At 41.2% G+C, this 19,363-nt stretch overlaps 3 protein-coding genes across 3 annotated transcripts; all 3 read left to right on the top strand.

Moving 5' to 3' along the window:
- Positions 1 to 6,782: 6,782 nt before the first annotated feature.
- Positions 6,783 to 8,572, top strand: LOC121971130 (cyclin-D3-2-like). Its single transcript, XM_042522261.1, has 3 exons — positions 6,783 to 7,695; positions 7,783 to 7,892; positions 8,000 to 8,572. Exons 1-3 carry the CDS (start codon positions 6,948 to 6,950, stop codon positions 8,246 to 8,248), a joined length of 1,107 nt encoding a protein of 368 aa, XP_042378195.1. The 5' UTR covers positions 6,783 to 6,947; the 3' UTR covers positions 8,249 to 8,572.
- A 1,658-nt stretch (positions 8,573 to 10,230) lies between these two features.
- LOC121971129 (cyclase-like protein 4) lies at positions 10,231 to 11,854 on the top strand. The gene is made up of 6 exons (XM_042522260.1): positions 10,231 to 10,672; positions 10,817 to 10,861; positions 10,977 to 11,049; positions 11,209 to 11,306; positions 11,388 to 11,458; positions 11,545 to 11,854. The coding sequence occupies exons 1-6, from the start codon at positions 10,246 to 10,248 to the stop codon at positions 11,668 to 11,670; spliced, it is 840 nt and encodes a 279-aa protein (XP_042378194.1). The 5' UTR covers positions 10,231 to 10,245; the 3' UTR covers positions 11,671 to 11,854.
- Positions 11,855 to 14,383: 2,529 nt separating this feature from the next.
- On the top strand, positions 14,384 to 19,004 carry LOC121973659 (cyclase-like protein 3). Its single transcript, XM_042525048.1, has 6 exons — positions 14,384 to 14,943; positions 15,805 to 15,849; positions 16,644 to 16,716; positions 17,520 to 17,617; positions 18,303 to 18,373; positions 18,773 to 19,004. The coding sequence occupies exons 1-6, from the start codon at positions 14,538 to 14,540 to the stop codon at positions 18,896 to 18,898; spliced, it is 819 nt and encodes a 272-aa protein (XP_042380982.1). The 5' UTR covers positions 14,384 to 14,537; the 3' UTR covers positions 18,899 to 19,004.
- The last annotated feature ends 359 nt before the right edge of the window (positions 19,005 to 19,363 follow it).

Genomic DNA, 19,363 nt, shown 5'->3' with positions numbered 1-19,363 from the left:
TGTTGGGGATTCGACTTGCACTCAGCCACCATACTTGAATACAGAGTCCGATTCAGTCGCACGATGTGTCTAGCATGCCCGATCAAACCATTAGTTTGATCGGGCAGAGCACTCGGTGGGGACCCTTGGCTCATCTCTTCGTGGTGCTAATACGATTCGAGGTTTCGTCAACTCCGAGGAACTCGGGATCTTATCGGACCAACAGTCCAACCAGCCAGCCTAATCGGCTAAGACATGTGATCGTGCTAGCCTCGAAGGTTGACCTCTTCTTGACTTTGACCATCATCTCATATTGGCTTTGACTGCCATGTCATCTCATCTGTCGATCCCACATTACCTTTCGAGCTTCTCATTAAACACTATATCACTAGCCTCCCCTTCAAGTTTAGTCGAAGGAGACGCAAGTTCAACTGACTAAACAACCTAACATAAGGCTGAATCGCTCCTGACTACAAAGTTTAACCATTAGGCCCGCCATATTCTGCCAAGCGAGTAACTAAGGCGATGTCGAGTGAGCATTGGAAAGATAGTGCCAGGAGAGCGGCGATGAAATGTGAGTGTCGAAAGGGTGGCGATATGTGATGAGTGCCAAACAGCATGGCAATATGTGATGAGTGCCAAACAGCATGGCAATATGTGATGAGTGTCGAGCAAGCGGTGATATGTGATGAGTGTCGAGCGGCATGGGAGTCTGGAACTTGGCCGGGAGGACATGCTTTCTCATAACTGTTGGTGCAGTTAGAACCAATGGTCAAACCTAAGTTTTAATGAATGACAAAATGGATTAAAGTTTAGTGTGGTGTGATCTAACCTTGTTACTAAATGTGTAGGACTTGATGGATTTAGAGGACCCTATAATAGGCTGAAATCCAACTAGGTTTATTGGACTTGATAGTTGCCGTGGAAGTCCAGATGGGTCAAGAAGCAACCCGATATTTGGTAGGAAGTCTAGTTAAGTCTGTGGACCTGACAGCTGACCGAAGTCCAGTTAGGTTTATAGACCTTACAACTAGCAGAAAGACCTAGTGGGTCAAAGTCAAGTCTGTTGGGATCCTTCGTACGGAGGCTAGAGAGGGGGGGTGTGAATAGCCGACCCCAAATCGTCGCGTTTCTACAAAACGTGTTAGCGCAGCGGCAAATAAACACAGAAACGAAAGGGAAAGAAGACAAACCTCAAACAAACCAATGTAACGAGGTTCGGAGATAAACTCCTACTCCTCGGCGTGTCCGTAAGATGGACGAGTCCAGTCAATCCGTCGGTGGATGAGTCCCCGGAGAACCGGCTAATACAAACTCCTTCTGGGTGGAGAAACCTCGCCACAACACACTCTTGCAACAGCAAGTAAGGAGAGTACAGAAATACAAGAAAAAAAACAGCAAGAAATACAACAGTAAGAAAACTCTTGCTTGCCTTCTCTTCGACTGGAAGAAGCAGCAGCTCCAAGCGCCTACAACAGCAGGTGACCCAGCCAAAGGGAAGCTCACGCGAAGCTTCAACGCTTCAAGAACTCAGCAGAGCTCAGCAGCAGAAAGAAGAAGAAGGTTCGGAGAAGAGGAAGAAGAAGTAGGAGGCTCGCAGCAGCAGCCCTCCTTTTATAACCTGCGAAGAAAGCGAAGAAACACAGAAGAAATCTAGCCGTTGCGTCGCAACGGCTAGTGCCTGGATCGGTCTGTGGACCGATCAGGCTCCATGTGGATCGGTCCCTTCGCTTCTGTTCCGTCCCTGATCGGTCCACAGACCGATCAGGGAACTTCCTGATCGGTCTGGGGACCGATCAGGCTTTGTGCTGATCGGTCCCCAGACCGATCAGCCCCTCTTGCGCCTCACTCCTGTTCGGCTTCTGATCGACTCCTGATCGGTCACCAGACCGATCAGTTATCACACAGTAGGCTACTGATGTGTTACTGATCGGTCACCAGACCGATCAGAATATTCGAGGTATCACTGGATCGATCACCAGATCGATCCAGTTCATGGTTTTTGCCCAAACCAAGTCCAAACCAACATCCGGTCAATCTTGACCTGTTGATACATTGTGCCTAGCATCCAGTCACTCCCTTGACCTGCTAGGACTCCCCGCTAAGTGTCCGGTCAATCCCTTTGACCCACTTAGACTTTTCTCTTCGTACCAAGTATCCGGTCACTCCTATGACCTACTTGGACTTCCCATCACCAGATATCCGATCACCCTTGATTCATCTGGATTTTCCCTTGCCCGGCTTCACTCACCAGGACTTTCACCTAGTTTCACTTACTAGGGTTTTCACCTGGCTTCACTCACCAGGATTTCCACAACTGCCTGGCTTCACTCACCAGGACTTCCGAACTGCCTAGCTTCACTCACTAGGACTTTCCCTTGCCTGGCCTCACTCACCAGGACTTTCCCTTGCCTGGCCTCACTCACCAGGACTTTCCGACTGTCTGGCTTCACTCACCAGGACTTTTCCCCGCGCCAAACTCCCTGTTTGGACTTTTCCCGTGCCAAGTCTCCATACTTGGACTTTTCGCGTGCCAAGCTACCTGCTTGGACTTTTCCCCGTGCCAAGTCTCCGTACTTGGACTTTTCCAGTGACAAGTCTCCATACTTGGACTTTTCGCGTGCCAAGCTACCTGCTTGGACTTTTCCCTGTGCCAAATCTCCGTACTTGGACTTTTCACCGAATCAGGTCAACCTTGACCTACGGTTGCACCAACAATCTCCCAAACATCTATTCTTGTCAAACATCAAGAATACAACTCTCTTCTCGTCAAACATTGTCAAACATCAAAACACAACTCGAGTCAGGTCAACTCGAGTCAGGTCAACCAGGTCAACCTTAACCTAAGGTTGCACCAACAAAGTCAAGCGATTCTGCATGGTACGCAAGTAAAGTAAGTCACTAGAGGAGAGTGTTTCAGTAAGGATGAGTCTCAATTAGAGACTTTAAGCATTGGAGGTAAGTAAGTAAAATAAGTCACTGGAGGAGAGTGTTTCAGTGAGGATGAGTCCCAATTAGAGACTTTAAGCACTGGAGGTAAGTAAGTAAAGTAAGTCACTGGAGGAGAGTGTTTCAGTGAGGATGAGTCCCAATTAGAGACTTTAAGCACTAGTCCAGTTTAGGTCCATTTTGGATACTTAAACTAAGATCATGACTAGATCCTAATTTCGGGAAGACATGATCTAATTAATAATGCTATTTTATTACTGTACTAACTTTGTTTTGCAGGTTACACTTTATTTTTAGAGTAACGTATTTTACAGGACTAAAGTAGCCTCGGATGAACAGTGTCCGAGGCATCTCAGAGCTTACTGGAGGCACCTCAGAGCAGGCTTGGAGACGCCCTGGACCCATTGGAGGAACCCTCAAGGAGATAAAGTTTACACTGCGGGGAGGCGCCCTGGAGTGTACTAGAGGCGCCCTTGATGCGTGCTTAGAGGCGCCTTGGAGTGCTTGGAAGGTGCCCTCAAATGGATAATGGCTAAGACATCGTCAACGATAAGAGGCCAAACTTTTGGGGATAAAATTCAAGGTTGGAGGCACCTCGAGTGACATTGGAGGTGCCTGCTTCCAATGCTCTATAAAAGAGCTATTCGGCCAAGCATTCAACACAACTGATAACAACTCTTCTACGCGATCAATCGACGTTCTAGCTGCTCCAACTTCATGCTGCTACGACACTGCTACTTTCGATCATTGTCGGTAGATCAACACTGACATATGAGCCCCTTCTGACTCTACAACTTCAAGTATTGGTAATGATTTAGTATTGTTTGTATTTCTTTCGTACTTGCAAAAGGAAAGTGTAAGCTATTATACTTTCCTAATTTTCGTACTTGTATTCGATTCTCTCTTCTGGCAATTCCGGAAGAGGTTTATATTGGATTGCCAGTCAATATGATTCGAGGGATCGTAGGTCTTGGAGTAGGAGTTGTCGAAAGTTTCGAACTAAGTAACTCCTCGTATTTGGTTTGTCTTCTTACTTTTCATTCTGCTATACTTTGTTTTTAATTTTTAAAAGACAAGTTTTTAATACACGTGATTCCCCTCTCCTTCTCACATGCCTCGATCCTATAATAACTTGGTCGAGCGATACAAGAGTTTAGAACTTAGGCACAAGGGCAAGCTCACATATAACTTGGTTGAACGACACGAGAGTCTAGACCTTGGGCGCGAGAGCATGTTAGCTTATAACTCGGTTGAGTGGCGCGAGAATATGGAAATTGGGCGTGTGGGCAAGCTCATCAATAACTCTATTGGTCAGCACGAGAGTCTGAAATTTAGGCACGAGGGCAAGCTCGCTTATAACTAGGTCGAGCGACACAAGAGTCTAAAACTTGGGTACGAGTGCATGCTCACTTAGAACTCGCTCGAGCGACACGAGAGTAAGGAATTTGAGCACGAGAGCATGTTGGCTTATAACTCGGTCGAGCGACACGAGAGTTTGGAATTTGGGTGTGAGGGCAAGCTCACTTATAACTCGGTCAACACAAGAGTCTGGAACTTGGGCTCAAGAGCATGCTCGCTTATAACTTGGTCGAGCGGCAAGAGATTTTGGAACTTAAGTGTGAGGGCAAGCTCGCTTATAACTCGGTCGAGTGATACGATAGTTTGGAAATTAGGCGCAAGAGCATGCTCGCTTATAACTCAGCAGAGCAGCATGAGAGTTTAGAACTTGGGTGTAAGAGCATACTTACTTATAACTCAGTCGAGCAATACGAGAGTCGGGAACTTGAGCACAAAGGCAAGCTCACTTATAACTCGGCTGGTTGGCATGAGAGTTTGGAACTTGAGAACGAAAGCATTCTTGCTTATAACTTGTCCTAGTGGCACGAGAGTTTGGAAGTTGAGGACGAGGGCAAGCTTGCTTATAATTCGGCCGAGTGGCACAAGAGTTTAGAACTTGAGCGCGAGAACATGCTTGCTTATAACTTGGCCAAGCGGCACGAGCGTTTGAAACTTAGGCACGAGAGCATGCTCGCTTATAACTTGGCCAAGCGACGCGGGGAGTTTGAAACTTGAGCACGAAGGCAAGCTCACTTATAACTCGCCCGAGCGACACGAGAGTCTGGAACTTGGGCACGAGAGCATGTTCCCACAAATGACATCAAATTTGGTCTTGTCTGAAAGTGTGAGAGATGACATGCTGGCTAGGTGGCTTTACTATTGACTATGAGAAAACTAAAATCCTGGTGGCGTTGAAGACCCTACGTGGCAAAGTTATGAACTGGGAGAAGAGAGCGTTAGTCTCTGAGCCAGGGAGGGGGCCCTCTGTGTAGGCACATCGATGCTCAAATCAAATAATGGGTAGAGAAGATGGAGAAATGTAATAACAAGTGATAAACTGTAATAGCAAGACCTAATGTACCTGCGCCTATAAATGGAAATCCACTTTTATAGTATTATGATTCTTTTATGCACAAATATCAATGTCTTTTTAAAAAATGACCCAACCATTATGATGCTCTGACACCTTTCCTAAGACAGACCCGCAATTTCTCTGTCTGGAAGGATAGAAGTTTCCACTATTTCCATTGTACAACTGACACAGGAAATATTCTTTTGATTCTCTTATAAGTGATTGTGATTCTATAACAATGTTGTCTCCTAAAGGGAATCCGACCGACACTTGGGCCAACCAGATTTATGCTGAGAATCTTGTATTAGCGAAGTGGGAATCTGAGCCCCGTAGATCCTGGCTAGCGCTTGGGCTGATAAGATGTATATTGAGAACTTGCGTTGGGGAAGTGGGGAGCTGGATCCCTAAGTACGCTAAGTCCGACCTAGTTTATATTGGAGATTTGGCATCCGCTCAGACAAGATGTACGATCGGACCTTATGTTGAGGATTTGGTTTGCACTCGATCGTTATACTTGAATATGGAGTTTGGTTCAGTCTTGCGATGTGTCTAATGTGCCTAATCGGACCTTCGGTCTGATTAGCTAGAGCACTTGACGAGGATCCTTGGCTCATCTCTACATAACACTGATATAACCCGAAGTTTCATCAATTCTGAGGAACTCGAGATCAAATTGGACCAATGATCCAATCAACTAGCCCAATCAATTAAGATATGCGATCATATTAACCCTTAAAATTGATCCATTCTTAACTTTAATCGTCACCTCATTTTAACTTTAACTTTCATATCATTTTAACTGTCAATGTCACGTTACGTTTGGGGTTGTTCATTACGCATCGTATAAGGAGTCAAACTTGAATTTCTGTCTATTCTGTTCGATTGGGTTGGATGGATGATATTAAAGTTTTTCAAGATCTTCTTTGCTCGATGAGATGGAAAATTTTAGATATGTTAAAAAAATTATGAGAAAAGAAAATGGAAAAAGCAATAGATTTTCTTTTCCTTTTTTAAAGATGAGGAATCCACTTTTACCAACAAAGACAAGAAAGAGTGAAGGAATATTTTTTATAAATCTGAAAACTAAAAAAAATAATACTATTATATTTTTATGGTTTGTTAAACTTCATACAATAATGATACAAGAAAGAATATGACATTATAAAATTTGATTTTCTTAAATTAATTTTGATTGAGAATTTTGTTTGTTTGTTGCTTCTATCTATTCTGACAAACAATGGCTAGTGATTCCGTCACATTTTGTAGCTCGCAGTTTTGAACATTTTCTATTTGTTTATATATATATATATAATTAAAAATAAGAAAATAAAATATAAAAAAGGGAAATAAGCATGCTGAAAAAGTAGTCATTAAAAAATAATTTAAAATAAATAAAATAAAAAGGTATTGATGGCGTGGCGAAACCCCATGAGGTCTTTTTATGTCATCAGCGCCCTTCTACCACTGAACTGTGGAAGAAGAAGCAGAAGAGGAACCATGGCGAAGATGCGCGCCCAAATATCTCCTTCTCGTCTTCTTCTTCCCGGGTCCAACAGTTTAATGTGAGGAAAGTGTATCGTTTTATCTTTCAGGTCTTTGGGGAACAAAGATGGCATTTTTACCTGTTTGTGATCATCTGTATTGCCAAGAAGAGAGCTTGGAGATGGAAGAAGGAGGACCGGAGGAAATGGCGCCGGCGGTTTCGTCCAGAGAAGACTATGAGACTGAGCACCATGTTGTATCGGTTGTGGAGGCTGCCGTCGGGGAAGATTGGAAGGAGGTGTTGTCTTTTCTTGCCGATAAGGAGTCGGAGGCTCTGCCCCTGCTGGTCGCCGACGGAGACGGCGGCAATTTACACCTACGGACGGCGAGGGAGGTGGAAGTGGAGTGGGTGGTCCTCTCTTCTGCTCGGCACGGTTTCTCCACCGTCACGGCGGTGCTCGCGGTGAGCTACTTCGACCGGTGCTTCCTCCCCTGCGCCGGCGGCCGCCGCGGCCCGCTGATGCGGATCCAGGGCGACAAGCCCTGGATGGGGCGGCTCGCCGCCGTGGCGTGCTTGTCCCTGGCGATGAAGGTGGAGGAGACCCGCGTGCCTCTGCTGCTCGACCTCCAGGTTCCGCCTCCGCTGCCGGCGGCAGCTTCTTCGGCGGAGGAAGGCGGGTTCTTGTTCGAACCAAAGACCGTACGACGAATGGAGCTCCTGGTGCTCTCTTCTCTCGGGTGGAAGATGAATCCCGTTACCCCTCTCTCTTTCATCCACCACCTTCTCCCCCGTCTCTGTTCTGGTGGTGGCATTGCTGCCCGTATCCGGGAGTTGGCGAGGAGATCAGAGGAGGCACTTCTCTGTGTAATCGCCGGTGGGGTATCCTCAAAATGCTTCCCTTCCGTTAAAACTTGAATCTTTTCACACCAATTTAATGAATCCTTGTCTCTATTGATTGAAGACTGGGAATGGGTTCGACATCCGGCATCGGTGTGGGCGGCGGCGGCTCTGCTCCACGCGATGGAGTCGCAAGAGGCCTACCGCCTCGTTTCTCTCCTCAAACTCTCCAAGGTTGAATCTTTTTGTCAGCTTCCTCCTCGCTCCTCCCTCATTGCTCCATTATTGTACTCCTCTCTGCTAATGGCTGCCACCACGTTACACTCCACTCCACTCCACAGGAAAACCTGGAACGATGCTACCATCTAATGGCGGAATCCATGAGCGCCACCAATGCGACTGGCCACAAGCTCAAGCATTCTTCTCTCTCATCGCCGGCGAGTCCTCGTGGAGTGGTCGGTTCCTGCTTCAGCAGCGAGAGCTCGTCCGGATCATGGCCGTTATGGCCTCCCCCTGATTCGTTGTCGCCGGAGGCAGCAGCTGCTGCTGCTCCTCTCAAGCATAGAAAGCACTCAAAGGAGCAGTTTTGACAGGCGATTCGATTCCTGAATCTCTCGAACAAGATCCAAAAGCAGAGCCAGCTTCCTGTGACCCTGTCGTTGTTCAACTAAAAAAATTCCTGTCTTCTCCAAATTATGTTCAATGCATCATCGCTTCTCTTTCTCATTGCTCTTTACCTCTGAAACGTTTATCAGAGAGAAAACGGAGAGAAGTTTCAACAACTGCAACAATGTCTCCGATCGACGACTTGTCTGCGGACGGAGGTAAAGCAATAAAGAAGAAGAAGAATAAGAACTTTAGTTTGCCTGTCGGCGATCAGTAACTGTGCATGCATGCATGCTTTGATCTCTTCACTTTAATGGTGCTTTGACATTAAGATGCCCTGTGTGGACTTCTGAACCAATCGCTTAGTTTAATAAAACCAAGAAAAAATCTCTGATGCAGAGGTGAATGATATGGTTGTCATTACTTGTTCCGAGGCATAAATCTCCTCCTTTTGCGGCGTCGATTCCAGTGGAGTTGCTGGTGTTTAAAGTAAAAAAGCTTCTTTTGTTGGATTATAAATGGATCATACACACTTCCGTTCATAATTGAATTGCAGAAGAGAAAGAGAGGGGGAGAAAAGGAGGGTCCCCTCGAATGCTGCGTTCTTTATTTTCTTCCTTTTCTTTTTGATCTGCTGTTCATTTGCGACACAATCCAATGCAAGGACCGTCGACGGTTTGAACTCAAATCCGGGTTTTTCTTTTCTTTTCTTTTCTTCGTTACTAAACCGGTAGATAAGTTTTGGTATTATTCAAAATCATGTACACAACTAATGAGTTCTTAGAAGCTAATGATTAAAAAAAAATAAATTTTCAAATTTTTAAATGATATACGTCAATTAATCAGTTTCATCTAAAAAAATCTATTTTATCCCTAGCCAATTTAAGGATTGACAATAAATTGACCCTATGATTTACCTTCCTTCCTATAATTTGAAATGAACTATAAGAGTGTAATCACCTTTTCATAATTAGTTTGTTTTATTTAAAACAGACTAATAAATTTTGAGAACTTTAAATTACTTATAAAAATTAATATACTTCTAAAACCTTCTTTGTATATATATATATACCCTTCAATTTTAACCACTATATCTATACCCTTAAATTTTAATTTGATAACATGAAATAAAAATAATAAAATTTTGAATGGATAGAATAAGAATTCAGATGTGTTCTCAGGTTTAATTTATATCATTTTTCAATTGATGCTATCAAAGTATAAATACATTAAGAAAATTTTTAGAAGTATATTAATTTTTATTTGTAATGTTTCAGATTTTTCTAGATCCATTTGATTTGGGTGCTTCGGAAGTGGAAGGGATATTTCAAAAACACTGTATGTAATTTGGATAACATGAAAGTTACGTACGAAATTCGGACAATGCTCAAATTTGTTCACGCGATTTAGTAAAATGCCATATTAGAAATGTTTCCTTTTTCCTTCGACTACGCTGTGTTTATTTTGGGTGATAGGGAAAGAAACCGTCTAAATAAACAAAATACAACAGCTCAAAAGTGAGAGGAAAACTGGGGGCCTGATATTTTCAGCTTTGTTCTGGTTCCACTAACTCGCCCACCTTCACTTCTCGATCTCTCCCTCTGGAGGCCACCAGATATCTTTTTTGTCTTGTACAAACATCGAAAGCTGCCCTTCCCCCACAATTATTGTTGAGTGGAAGGACGGACACGACTGCTCTGCTCCTCTCCACGAGATGCTGCCTTCTACTGTTCCATGTGAGAAATCCACGTACCCGATCCAACTGTAGAAGAAGAGATCCAAAAAAAATTATGACCGACAAAATTACATAAATAATAAAATTGCAAGACGGCGTCGTCGATCAGCCGGCGTCGCTAGTGTACATCGAGAAGGTAAATAAATACTCACTTTTTTACCATTAACACGGTTGGTGCATAAGGAAACAGAGTGAGTAGTTTGTGCGAATTGTCAAACCTCATCGCTATAAAAAGTCTTGCAGGCGATGGGCCTTCACCCCCCACCAACCGCCATGGCTGCCGCTGCTGTTTCTCTCTTCTTCCTTTTCCTAATTTACCTCGTTGTCTTGCCATCCCCCGGCGGCGCTACCACCGCCCACCCGGGCTACCCGCAGGACGAGGAGTGCGGCCTCGGCGAGCTGGCGGTCGTGCGGCCGGAGGAGTACGGCGGGGGGCGGATCGTAGACATCAGCCACGCGTACCGGGAGGAGATGCCCGGGTGGGAGCTGCAGGAGGGGCTCGGCCGGTTCCTCCGGCTCACCCGGTCGATGGATGACGGCGACGTCGCCTACTTCTCGGAGCTGCGGCTCCCGGCGCACTCCGGCACCCACGTCGACGCCCCCGGCCACGTGTTCCGGCGCTATTACGAGGCCGGCTTCGACGTCGACACCCTCGATCTCGACGTCCTCAACGGTACCATTCGCGCCCTCTCCCACAGGATAACCATTTACCGATAGCCCAAACATTGCCTGCCCGCGCCGTAATTGGTTCCGGGCTGGGCCCATCACTCGAGACCCAATGAAATAACACACAGCGTTTTGGTGACTTTTCAAACAGGCCCGGCATTGCTACTGGACGTTCCAAGAGATAAGAACATAACAGGTAAACAAACAAACAACTCTTGTAAATTAATTATTCGAATTGAAGATCTGAGAAAAAAATGATTAAAAAAAGAGACGTGCATAAATCACGCTTCTTCATCACTTGATGCCGACAGCTGAAGTAATGAAGTCTCTGCACATTCCCAAAGGAGCTCGTCGTGTGCTTTTCAGAACTCTAAACACCGACAGGTACTAAACATCTCAATTGAAGTTAGACAACAAGTTCAGTATCAGAGGTTGTGAGGACTTCGATCTGTAACATTCACTGAAGAACTGTAGTAGATAGATAGTTCGGTGATTAGTCCCAAGTCACGTTAGGTGAATATGTTCTTGCATTGTATTTTTCAGGCAGCTTATGTGGAAAACAGAGTTCGACACGAGCTATGTTGGGTTCATGAAAGATGGAGCCCAATGGCTCGTCGACAACACGGAGGTTAAACTCGTCGGTGAGTTGTTCGATCTGATCTCAATTCGATGATACTAGCGTGATAATGTCATGATCATATCGCTATTCGTATATTTCTTAGGTATCGATTATTTGTCGGTTGCGGCTTGGGACGATTTGATCCCTTCGCATCTCGTTTTCTTGGAAAGTCGAGTAAGTGAAAATCGTCGTATCACATTGCTTTTGAACAAATAGATAAGTTCTCTTGAGAGTGCTTAATTTGATTCAACATTGTTCAGGAGATCATTCTTGTGGAAGCCTTGAAATTGGATCATGTCGAAGCCGGCATATATGACTTGCACTGCTTGCCTCTTCGGTTACGAGGAGCCGAGGGATCACCCATTAGGTGTATTTTTATCAAGTAAATAATCATCCACATCACACGTGATCCAGATCACTGCAGCAATTCCGACTGATGTGCCATTGGTATCTTCATCACCTCGCATTAGATATGTGTTATGAGTGAAATAAAATGTGAAGACAGACAGTGTTGCTATTGTGATTGTATAATTATGTTTTATAAATAATATTTTATTCTAAATTTGGATATATTTATTTTTATTTTTTAATTTCCGGTAGTTTTAGAAATTTAATCATTTTTAATGAAATTTAAACAATTAATTTTGCGCATGGGCTCAGCCCGGTATGAATATGAAAAAGCGGAAGATAATGGGCCGAGTAGGCATAGTCGAGACCAATTACTAAGGCTTTGTTTGGGAGTTTTAAATGGGAGAGAAGGGAAAAGATTTGAATGGAAAAGTGAAAAAAAATAATGTTTAGGAGTTTTTTTATGTAAAGGAAAAGAAAGTGAAGGAAGGGGAAATTTTTCTTTCATAATTAAAAAATTTTTCATCCAAAAATGAGAGGAAATGAAGGGAAAGTTTGGTTGGAGGGACAATCATTAATTTTTATACCAAATATATCCTTCAAAAGTTAATACAAAATAATATATCCCTTGATAAAGTTGTTTTCTCTTCCAAAGGTTATAAAAATCGAATGAATAGATTATTAAGTATTTTCCTTTCATTTCTTTACAACTCCCAAACAAAAAAAATAATTTCCTTTCTTTTCTTTCCTCAGCTCCCAAATAAAATAACGCATCATTTATTTCTTTTTGCTTTCTCTTCCAAAGATTAGGGATTTAATCGAGCTAAGCAGAGCCGAATTCTTGGATGTTTGAGTTTGACTCGTTTATAATTAAGTCGAGTTCGAGTTTTATTTAACGAATAAATTCATGGCTTACGAGCTTATTCGAGCTTTTATCGAGCCTAAACGAGTTTAATAAATATAAATTATAAATTTAAATATTCAATAAAAATTAAATTATATATTTTAAAAATTTTATAATATTCTTGTTAAAATTTATAATTTTATTCTAATAAATAAATTTAATTTATTTGTCTATATTTTTCATAAGTAGAATGTAAAATTTATAAATTCAATATCAAAATTATTATTTTTTTATTTAAAAATTGGTTCGTGAGCTTAACGAACATGTTCACGAGCTAACGAGCCGAATGTTATGAAGATTGAGCTTGGTTTAGTTATCTTAACGAGCCTAATTAAACGAGCTCAAATGAACTTTTATCGAATCGAGTTTCGAATAGCTCACGAGCGGCTTGACTCATTTACTGTTGGAACCCGTGGTAGTTTTGATGTGATCAACCAAGTTGGTTAGGTCCTGCTGTGTTTGATCCCTGTGTCTGAGTGTGCAGGAGATTAGGAGCACAGGAAGTCGAACGGAAGACGCAGCTAGCGAGAAGGACGGCACGGGAAGGGAGCCGACGGGCTCGGTGCGTCCGAAGGACGAGAGAGCTGCGGAAGAGTACTCCGGTGGAACGAGAAGAACGTGTGTACCGTTCGAGGGACGAGAAGCTGGACGGAAGCCTGCTCGAGGAGAAGACCGGGAATTGGGTTCGGGTGAGCCCTATTCCGATTGACCGGAATCACCCAAAAGAACGGAGCATCGGAAGCCCACGCAAAGGAGCTGAAAAAAGAGCTGTGCTGGAAAATCCAGCTCAAGGCGCCTTCAACAGTCTTGAAGGCGCCTTCAACTTGAAGGCGCCTTCAACTTGAAGGCGCCTTCAACTTGAAGGCGCCTTCAAGGCCTGTTCAAGGCGCCTTCAACCCAGTCAATCCGACCGTTTGCCTTCAGATAGAGTTCTATCCGATCACTCGCTTAGAGGCGCCTTGGACCCTCGTTGGAGGTGCCTTGGAGCTACGAGATCAGATTTCCAGAGGCTATTTAAAGACACCTGAAGCTAGGAATTCACAACAACTCAAGCAATCAACTGTGTACTCTTTCCTAGTAATAGTTCTAAGCTTCCAAAGTGTAAAAGGCTTCTCCGCCTTCAGCAAAGGAGATTTTTCTACTGCCCTAGATTAACAACCTCTTTGGTTGTAACTAGGTTAAATCCTGTCTACTACTTAATTTCTATTTCCTTGCTTGTTTTAATTTTACTATTGCTTTTCTGAGTTGAAATCCGAGGAAGGTATAGTTTATTTTTGTTTACAGTAATTTACCCCCTTCTCGTCGACCTCCGCTGCACCTTCATTTACACCCCTACCAAAGATTATAAAAATCAAATGAATATATTATTAAGTATTTTTCTTTCATTTCCTTACAACTTCCAAACAAAAAAAAAAATAATTTCCTTTATTTTCTTTCCTTCGCTCCCAAATAAAATAACGTATCATTTCTTTCTCTTTGCTTTCTCTTCCAAAGATTATAAAAGTGAAATGAATATATTATTAAGTATTTTTCTTTTATTTCTTTCCTTCCTTGCTCCCAAATAAAATAACATATCATTTCTTTGCTTTCCCTTCCAAAGTTATAAAAATTAAATGAATATATTATTAAGTATTTTTCTTTCATTTCCTTACAACTTCCAAAAAAAAAGTAATTTTCTTTCCTTCCTCCCAAATAAAATATCATTTCTTTCTCTTTGCCTTCTCTTCCAAAGTTATAAAAATTAAATGAGTATATTATTTAGTATTTTTCTTTCATTTCCTTACAACTTCAAAAAAAAAAAATAATAATAATAATTTCCATTCTTTTATTTCCTCCGCTTCCAAATAAAACAACACATCATTTCTTTCTCTTCCGTTCTCTCTCCTTCCTTTCTTTTCTCTTCTTTTCTTTTCCCACTCAACTTACTCAGCTATAAATTGTGACACCTTGCTCTTCTTCGTTTCGTCGACACGATCGGTTACTGATTTCGCCTCGGACGCCATGATTACAACTGCCGCGAAGCCGGTTCATGTACTTCTTCTCCACTTCCTCTTGGGCGTCGTCTCCTCTGCGGCCGCCACCTCAGCCCACCCGGGCTACCCGGAGGCGGAGCAGTGCGGCGCGGTGGTGGATATGGTGGTGAATCGGATGGAGGAGTACGATTCGGGGAGGATTTTGGACATAACTCACTTCTATCGAGAGGACATGCCGTCGTGGGATTCGGACGAGGGCCTCGGCAGCTTCCTCTGGCTCACCGCGTCCATGAAGAATGGATCCAAAGCCAACACCTCGGTGATGAAGCTTCCAGCCCATTCAGGAACCCACGTTGACGCTCCCGGTCACGTGTTCCAGCACTACTTCGAGGCTGGTTTCGATGTTGACACGCTCGATCTTCATGTCCTCAACGGTGAGGTGCTCGATAACTTTTCATGTGGATATTCATCGTTTTCAGTAGGCTTATTGCCGCTTTGTTCTGTTTGTTTGTGTGGAGTCAATTGACAATGATCCCATCGCAGTCGCTTCTAGCTTGTTTCAATTTGATTTTGTATATTTATATCCCTCAGGATTTAAGTCTGTTGTCTTTTTCCCATTTCTGTACCCTTTCTACAAATTTTCCCTGGTATACATCTTAAGTTTTTATTATTGGAGCAAAAACCAGGATCAAATTTCTAACATATCTTTTAGAATTTGTTAATTAATAAAGGATAAAGAAAGATACTACTTTTGGGATTGAGAAAAGGAATTAGAGTTTCAGCATGTGCCAATAATACCAACCAATTATGCTTTGTGCAAACATACTTGATTACCATTGTTAATATTTCTTTTTTTCCGGCATCTAATTGTAGTAAAATCTGCTTGATTTGACCTTTCTCTCAGGCAAATTCATGATTGGCATTAACCCTGCTATTCTGTCAGATACCACTTTAGATGTAAGATCTATTTATGTTTGTATGAGATAGATGAAGATGGGGTAAGGAATCCCTACAAATCTCGATGAGAAAAAAATTTGAGGTCGTACTTGAAGAATAATTTGGTGATTTAGCGACATGTTTGTTTTGTATATGCAGGGCTAGTATTTGCTTGTATTATGTTTTCTGATTGTTGGAATTGGATCTCATTGTATGCATTCAAGCTTGATTATTGTTATTGATGGTTAACTAATTGTTCTTTGTTTTTTACTCCTTACCAAAATAAAGAAGTGTAATTACAATTATGCCTTGTTGTGACATCATTGAATTTAATTAATAGTTCCTATGAATTTTAACAGGTCCAGCATTGCTAGTGGATGTTCCAAGAGATGAGAACATAACAGGTGTTCTTCTAAACTTCTTAGAATTGTCTTCCACACTTTTCTTCTTTCTGCATTTTCAGCCACTCAGGGCATTTACTATTGTAGTTTCACCATCAACCTGGTTAATTGAATCACTCTGATTATAAATGGGTAGAAAATTGTGCTTTTGTTGTATATTCGATTGGTAAATTATGTTTTCTCCACTCTGTTACATGGTCAAGTTTGATAATTTAATCTCAACAATGCCACCCCCATGATATTTTTCTTTGCTGAAATATCTGTAACTGCATCCGATTGCCAAACTATCTTTCTCATCAAGAGTATGTCAATGATGTTGGATGCTTCAATTAATTTCTAGAACATGCTTGCAATCTGAGTGAAAGCAAGGATGACTGTTGATTACATCTGAGTTTGCATCATAGAAACTTTAGCTTATAAAAAACTTGAAAACCAAAACCCAACCTATTGAATATCTATAATTCCATATACACCTTAAAATGTATTGTTGCCATCCATTTTGTGGATATGTTATGCATTCATTCAGTTTATATGGACTCATATCCTGCATTAAATCCAGACAATTCTGATAATGGCTAAAGTCAGGATGCCCCATTTATAGTTTATTGCAGTTATTGGTTTGATACTTTAATGCTCTGCTCAATAAGTGTATTCTTTAAGGACTGAAAAAAGGAGGTTGGATCATCTACTTGAATTTCAGAAATAAATTAGTTGAAAGCAAGAGACTTGATGTGTTTTATAGGTTCACTATAAGTACCATATATAGTAGATATCACAAACATTTTTTGCTTATGCAGCCGAAGTAATGAAATATCTTCATATTCCAAAAGGAGTTCATCGTGTGCTTTTCAGGACACTAAACACTGACCGGTATTTTTTACGTTATTTAAAAGTTAATTATTTTTGTTTATTGCTTTCTCATATTTATCAGGGAAATTTACAGTTATCTATAAGACAATGTTATTAAACAAGCTAATGCCAAGCTATTAGCTAATAACTCAGACTGATTAGAACTAAGAACTTAAATGAAAGATATTTTAATCAAATGATTTATTTTTCAATGTATTTTAATTATTAATGTAGATTATATGGATGGAGTGGGTTTGGAAGTTAAAGGCAGATATGTAGATGCCATATTGTCATTATTGATAGTATCATCTAGGCTGACAACCCACTTATCTCTGTTTACAATTTGTCATTAGTGTTCTTTATCGGACGACCCAGTATACATATTCTGATTTTGTAGCTTGATGCTCTGCCCTCTAGAATATTAAAGATGGTTCTATATTAGTCCCATCTCATATTAATAATATATCAGGGTCAGAAAATGTGTTTAATACAGAATACACCACTAGAAGAATTATAATTTTCACAATAAATTTTATTGCATATATGAGTTAGAAGGGGAGCCTTGGCGCAACGGTAAAGTTGTAGCCATGTGATCAAAAGGTCACGGGTTCGAATCCTGAAAACAGTCTCTTGCAAAAAGTAGGGTAAGACTTCGTACAATGGATCCTTCCCCGGGAGCCCGCATGGCGGGAGCTTCGTGCACCCGACTGCCCCTCTTTTTTTTTTTATATATATATGAGTTAGTTATTTGATGGTTGAAACCACAAAATCACATTTGAGGACATACTTGTCGGCTGGTTTTACAAGTGATACTAATTTTGCAGGCGACTTATGTGGAAAAAGGAGTTTGATTCTAGCTATGTTGGATTTATGAAAGATGGTGCCCAGTGGCTTGTCGACAACACTGACGTCAAACTTGTTGGTTAGTTGCAAATCATTTTCCTCGTGCTATAAAAAAAAAGTTGTAAACGGTCTTGAGCCCGTTCAACTGTTGGGTGTCTGCCCCTCTCTTGTCTCTCTTTCAAATGAGATTTTTGGTAGGGTTAACGTTCTATAGGTGGAGCCCCTCTCTACAATAGTCTTGAATGTTGTTGAAAAAATTCTCTCATATTATTCGGTGCTTCATGAGTTTTCAGAAATGCAATCCAAGGCCAATGAAATTATACAAATAGATGTTTAGTTTTTTCATTTGTAAAATGTAACTTTTTGTTACTTTACCTTAAACTTTTATCAAAGAAATAGCATTTACTTGAAGCTCATCTTATTTTGGCTGTTTGGCTGAAGCATCATAAAACTCTTTGGTTACAGTATCACCAAGTTAAGTAGCCTGCATAATTGAACTAACATTTTAGCTCGTAAGAATTCTAATTATTTAAAAAACCAGAGAAAAAAAAGTTATGATTAGCATAACGATTGTTTTAGAGTAGCATGGCAATTACAATGCTATACTTTGGTATACTGCTACAATATGTAAACTTCTCACTAGTGCCGGTAAAACAATATTTCATCCTGCTGGTTATCCTAACTGCCTTTAAGTTTGAATAATATAGTAATTTCCATTTCTGAGATTGTATTACTGACTGGAAACTTGTTGGCACCTGTTCTAGGTCTGGATTATCTGTCAGTTGCTGCTTGGGATGATATGGTCCCTTCCCATCTGGCTTTCTTAGAAAGTCGGGTAAGCGAATCTTTGTATCTCGACTCTATTTAGTTGTTCTCAAGTAAATAAGCTAAAGATGCTTAGACATGTCTGCTCTCTAGATTAGATATTTTCGATTGAATTGTCTCCCTTCAGAACCCTATCATGGTACCAGAGCAAGTATTTTTGTGCAATTACTCTAGGCCTTGTCAAATGAACATGTGGCTGTTATAGACCATATGCGATTACGATGAGAGGATTGTCGAGACTATTTAGTCCCTCATCTACCTGAGCCTTGATGATGGAGGAGTTGTGTTCACCTGAGCCTTGTATGTTCCTACAAGAGATATGCGCAAACATGTCTAAATTAAGGAAGTGCAAATGACATCTAACTTGCTCTTCATCTTCTCATTTACTTGTTTGATTTATTTTGCTCAGGAGATCATTCTCGTGGAAGGCTTGAAACTAGATGATGTCGAAGCCGGCATATACAATTTGCATTGCTTACCTCTTCGTCTCCGAGGCGCCGAGGGATCACCTCTCCGATGCATTCTCATCAAGTAAACTAGCTAGAGGACCAAGTGCTCGTAGTGTGTTGCCAAGGCATGTGGCTATAATAAACCTTATAGGCGATGTGCTGTGTAATTCGATCATGCCCTTTGTTTTGTCAACAATCAAATACTGCTATGCAGGGCCGGCTCAAGTCTATTTGAGTCTCTAGGCATAAATTTTTTTTAAGCCTTTGATATTATTTTAAATAAAAATTTCATATTTTTTCATTCAGATTTGGATCTAAAATGATGGTTTAAATTTTTTTAACAAATTAAATATTAATTTTTAAAAATATTTTTTTATACAATTCAATTTTCTTATTTTTAGATGTAAAATTATTAATTAAATTTTTATATTTAAGTTTTGATAACCTAATTCAGAGAAATATAAATTTTACTGTATTAAACAGAGTATTATTATTAGATATAATAATACATTTCAAGTAGATAATAAGTTTACAATTCACTTAGTTAAAAT

This window comes from Zingiber officinale, chromosome 4A (genome assembly GCF_018446385.1).
Source record: "Zingiber officinale cultivar Zhangliang chromosome 4A, Zo_v1.1, whole genome shotgun sequence".
Classification (NCBI taxonomy): domain Eukaryota; kingdom Viridiplantae; phylum Streptophyta; class Magnoliopsida; order Zingiberales; family Zingiberaceae; genus Zingiber; species Zingiber officinale.
This window is presented reverse-complemented; position numbering and strand designations above follow the sequence as displayed.

Excerpts from the sequence above, each read along its gene's own strand:
- LOC121971129 (XM_042522260.1), top strand. The coding sequence starts at position 10,246 with ATGGGCCTTCACCCCCCACCAACCGCCATGGCTGCCGCTGCTGTTTCT. Across the intron at positions 11,050-11,208 it reads AGAACTCTAAACACCGACAG|GCAGCTTATGTGGAAAACAG; the intron begins GTACTAAACATC and ends TGTATTTTTCAG. Across the intron at positions 11,459-11,544 it reads TCGTTTTCTTGGAAAGTCGA|GAGATCATTCTTGTGGAAGC; the intron begins GTAAGTGAAAAT and ends AACATTGTTCAG.
- LOC121971130 (XM_042522261.1), top strand. The coding sequence starts at position 6,948 with ATGGCATTTTTACCTGTTTGTGATCATCTGTATTGCCAAGAAGAGAGC. Across the intron at positions 7,696-7,782 it reads ACTTCTCTGTGTAATCGCCG|ACTGGGAATGGGTTCGACAT; the intron begins GTGGGGTATCCT and ends TATTGATTGAAG. Across the intron at positions 7,893-7,999 it reads CTCTCCTCAAACTCTCCAAG|GAAAACCTGGAACGATGCTA; the intron begins GTTGAATCTTTT and ends TCCACTCCACAG.
- LOC121973659 (XM_042525048.1), top strand. The coding sequence starts at position 14,538 with ATGATTACAACTGCCGCGAAGCCGGTTCATGTACTTCTTCTCCACTTC. Across the intron at positions 17,618-18,302 it reads CACTGACGTCAAACTTGTTG|GTCTGGATTATCTGTCAGTT; the intron begins GTTAGTTGCAAA and ends CACCTGTTCTAG. Across the intron at positions 18,374-18,772 it reads TGGCTTTCTTAGAAAGTCGG|GAGATCATTCTCGTGGAAGG; the intron begins GTAAGCGAATCT and ends TATTTTGCTCAG.